Source organism: Silene latifolia, chromosome X (assembly GCF_048544455.1).
Source record: "Silene latifolia isolate original U9 population chromosome X, ASM4854445v1, whole genome shotgun sequence".
Classification (NCBI taxonomy): Eukaryota; Viridiplantae; Streptophyta; class Magnoliopsida; order Caryophyllales; family Caryophyllaceae; genus Silene; species Silene latifolia.
In genome coordinates, this window is record NC_133537.1 from 214,746,303 (window position 1) to 214,750,631 (window position 4,329).

Genomic DNA, 4,329 nt, shown 5'->3' on the forward strand with positions numbered 1-4,329 from the left:
CATCGTTTTAATCATGTAATAAAAGAGAATGGTTTCACCCGAAGTGTCGAGGAACCGTGTTTATACATGAAAATCAGTGGGAGCAATGTCGTCTTCCTTATCTTGTATGTGGATAACATACTACTCATTGGAAATGATATACCTATGCTTACCTCTATCAAGGGGTGGTTGGGAAATCATTTCCAGATGAAAGATTTAGGAGAAGCACAACGCATATTAGGTATCCGAATCGATAGAGATAGGTCAAAAAGGATATTGGCATTGAGTCAAGAATCTTATGTTCATAAGATTCTTCGACGTTTCAACATGGAAAATTCCAAAAGGGGTTTGATTCCAATAGGCGGTGGAATCACCTTGAGCAAGTCTCAGTCACCCACTGAGCCTGAAGATGTTGAACGCATGAAATTGATCACTTATGCTTCCCCTATTGGATCAATCATATATGCCATGATATGCACTCGTCCCGATGTTTCATATGCTTTAAGCATGACAAGTAGATATCAAGCCAAACCAGGTGATAATCACTGGGTAGCCGTCGAGAATATCTTTAAGTACATGAGAAGGACTAAGGATTTATTCTTGGTGTTTGGAGGTGATAACGAGCTAAGTGTGAAGGGTTACACCGACTTGAGCTTCCAAACTGATAGGGACGATTTGAAGTTCCAGGCTGGCTTTGATTTTATGATCAATGGTGGTGCCGTATGTTGGAGAAGTTTCAATGAAGCAGTTGTTGCGGATTCTACAATGGAGGCTGAGTACATTGTAGTATCTAAAGCTGCCAAGGAAGCTGTATGGATTAGGCTGAGTACATTGCAGCATCTGAAGCTGCCAAAGGACTAAGGGTAGTCCCTTCCGCCAAAGATCCTATCACACTTTATTGTGATAATAGAGCGGCCATCTTTCAAGCTAAAGAACACAAGTCTAGCAACAAGTCTAGACATGTACCCAGAAAATTTCATATGATTAGGGATTACATTGAAAGGAAGGAAATACAGATTTGTAAGGTTGGGACAGATGATAATATTGCTGAACCTTTAACCAAGATTTTACCTCAGGCTACGCATGACCGACATGTAGCTTCCATGGGTCTTAAGCGTATGCCTAATTTGTATTAGATTATGAGATATGAAGTAATAATATTGTATTAATTATTCATATAAGATGATCGCATTTATCGTTTGAGATTCTTTTTAAACTCTTTTATTTTATGATTATTCTATTACTTTGTTTTATCCAAATAGGTTGTTGAGACAATATTGAACCCTATTAAAGTGAACTGGATTAACATAGTAATTGCCTCTAGTTACTTGTTTGAGGTGACGTCTCTAAGTGACTAGATTGTGAGTCGATTGATGGCAAGTTCAAGTGCCATAGGGTCATAAGAGATGACCAGTCGATCACATAGACAGACTGTAAAAGACACTTTGTTGGGTTGTGACCGCATATACAGTTCTGGTTAATTATAATTATAATATGTTATAGATTATATTAACATGGACCATTTTATTTACATGTAATTGGGAATTACTAGTCAATTATTGTATATAATTAAATTAATATATGTAATGATATTTAATTGTTAAATATGCATTAATATTATTAATAACATGTTATATGTCACATGTTACACATTATATGACAAAATGACAAATTGACAAAAATAATATGGACTCCATTTTACTAACAAAACCGGTTTTATGGGGATATTAGGAGAAATGGTTAAATTGTTTAATTGAGTGGAAATCATAATGATTACTATTATGGCCTATTCTACACTCTAACAATTTTTGATAAGGACAATTGCAAGAGCATTTTTTGCATGCATTGGCTCTTCTCCCTCTCTTATTCCCACCGGTTTTCCTCCTCCTTTATACAATAAGAATTGTTCTTATTTTTTTAATTCATTCTTACACAATTCACTTCTTACTCCTCTTCTCTCTAAAATAAAGTTTTAGAACTCTTCTTCTCTCTGAAATAAAGTTTTAGATAAAAGAAAATATAATTGTTCAAAAATCTTATATTTAGATTACTAGAAGTAGTAATAGAATTAATAATAAGATTAATTTTAAGGTCACTAATTCATATATCTAGTTAATATATAAATTAGTATTAAGGGTTGTATTAGTGCAATTAAAAGGAGGATCTCACATTATTGAGACTAGGAGGATCATCCATATATATTTTAAGCTCAAGAACAAGTAAGAAAGGAGTTCTTACTTGTGCCCTTTAACCGATTTTCTTATGTAAGGAAAATTTTCTTTACTAATTAATTTACATATTGTTATGCATGCATAAGATCATCATATCTAATTAATGAGTAATTAGATATATAATTTAAAGAGTTTAAATTGAGGGTTAATGAATCTTTCAGTTTTTGACCCGGACTCCAAATTAACTCTAATTACTGTCAAAACGACCGTATCAGTACGTAGATAACGACCAAGGGGTGGACACAAGTATTTGAGCAATCACTTGACGATAAACTTACGGACTGTCCGCGTACCAAACATGCAGCCCAATCATCACTGGGCGGCTTGCGGGATGTAATACTCCGTATTTATAAGTCTTTGGGTACTCTATCGAGTAGGCCTTACTCTGTCAAGTAAGGGTGAGTTGCGTTTTAAAATAGTTTATGACCTGTTGGGTACTCGATCGAGTAACGTGGGTACTCGATCGAGTAAGGGGGTACTCGATCGAGTATCTCGGGTACTCGATCGAGTGTCAGGTTTTACGGGAGTTTTCTCGGGTTTTGTTAATTACGCGATTAAGGTATTTAAGCTTTGTCGTCATTACTCTAAATCACTTTTACAAAACCTAAATTACTGTTTAAGAGAGAAAGCAAGCAAGTTCTTCATTATAATCGCATAATTAGCAATCCCCGGAGTTTAGAAGGTCAGTTCGCGTCGTTGGTCATACCGTTGAGTTCCATGCGTCGAGGGTAAGATCTATGTACCCTTTTTATTGTCTTTCCTTTGATTTGGTTAAACCCTAATTTAGAGATTTGGGGGTTTTATGTGTAGTATGTGATTTGGTAGCCTTTATGTGTTGTATGATAGGAGGAGGGTTCATAGAAGAAGCTTTTGACTCAAGAAGAGAGACCGTCGATTGTGTGAATACCGGTAGGATTTCCTACTCAGTATTAGTCCCATGATGGGATGATTGTTGATGTGTTGAGATTGATTGTTTGATATAGTAATTGTATTGTGACGGCTGTGATTGTGATTGTATATTGTTGATAGATACAGACGGTTGTGGATATTGTGATTGTGATTGGTTGTCTATGGTTCTCGAGATGCGTTCTCGGCTGAGTGGGGTCACTTGCGGGAGTGGCTTCACGCCCTAGTTTCGCCTTCTGTGGAACCCGCCACAGAAGGGATGTGCACATTAATGGACAGGGTTATCGCTCACTATGTAGAGCGGGGATTTGGTGGGTACGGCTGCGGTCCCCCACTCGGCGGTTTGGTCCAAAGGGACGATCGTGATCGAGATGATTGGAATTGGTTGTTTGTGTGTGTGTGATTAAGTTTGTCATTTATCGGATTGTTGATATATATGTATTAATTGTGTGATTAGTACTGACCCCGTTTAAATGTTTTAAAAACTGTGGTGATCCATTCGGGGGTGGTGAGCAGTTGCTTGGCAGGTATATCTTGGATACGCGTGGGATCTAGCTGGGAATGGAGTCATCACATATCAGATTCTTTAGTCTTCCGCTGTGTTTGTTAGGACAGTTCCTTTCAGTTGGTTTATAGATTGAGAACAGTTGTATTTTGCTTACAGTTGGTTTTGTTATGTAATCACTTAAACTTATTTAATAAAGTATGTTTCTTCATTATCTTATGATTATCATGCCTCGGGTAACCGAGATGGTAGTATCCTTATACCTGAGTGGTCCTGGTAAGGCACTTGGAGTATGGGGGTGTTACAAATGGTATCAGAGCGACGATCCTGAAACCTGTAACCAATAAATCCAATGAATATAGGGAGTCAATTAAAATGAACCCGGGGTAAAGGTTGTAGGAGCTAATGCAAAGACTTGGGAGACGTCCTAAAGTCGCGAACTCGCCCTATAACTTTGAACCGGTCACCTTGGGATATGAGTCGGGATCGCTATGTATTTACCTTGTGTATTGTGTATCTATATAGTAATGTGTGGTATGAACCAGTGAATGTATGATTGTGGAGAGTGGGGAATGTGGATAAAGATGGTGACGATGTGATTTTGTATATGGTTTGTTGAAAGCATGTTGCATGATAGTTGGTTTACATGTTGGTTGGAATCGTTGGAAAAGTATATGAGAATGATGAATGATATGGTAGAAAAAGAAA

At 37.2% G+C, this 4,329-nt stretch overlaps 1 protein-coding gene across 1 annotated transcript; it reads left to right on the forward strand.

Moving 5' to 3' along the window:
* The first annotated feature begins 486 nt into the window (after positions 1-486).
* Positions 487-1,115, forward strand: LOC141619270 (secreted RxLR effector protein 161-like). The gene is made up of 2 exons (XM_074436298.1): positions 487-789; positions 1,056-1,115. The coding sequence occupies exons 1-2, from the start codon at positions 487-489 to the stop codon at positions 1,113-1,115; spliced, it is 363 nt and encodes a 120-aa protein (XP_074292399.1).
* The last annotated feature ends 3,214 nt before the right edge of the window (positions 1,116-4,329 follow it).

Bases quoted from the DNA above. Each gene is read 5' to 3' on its own strand.
- LOC141619270 (XM_074436298.1), top strand. From the start codon at position 487: ATGACAAGTAGATATCAAGCCAAACCAGGTGATAATCACTGGGTAGCC. The intron at 790-1,055 runs GTATGGATTAGG...ATTTTACCTCAG, and splicing joins CTAAAGCTGCCAAGGAAGCT to GCTACGCATGACCGACATGT.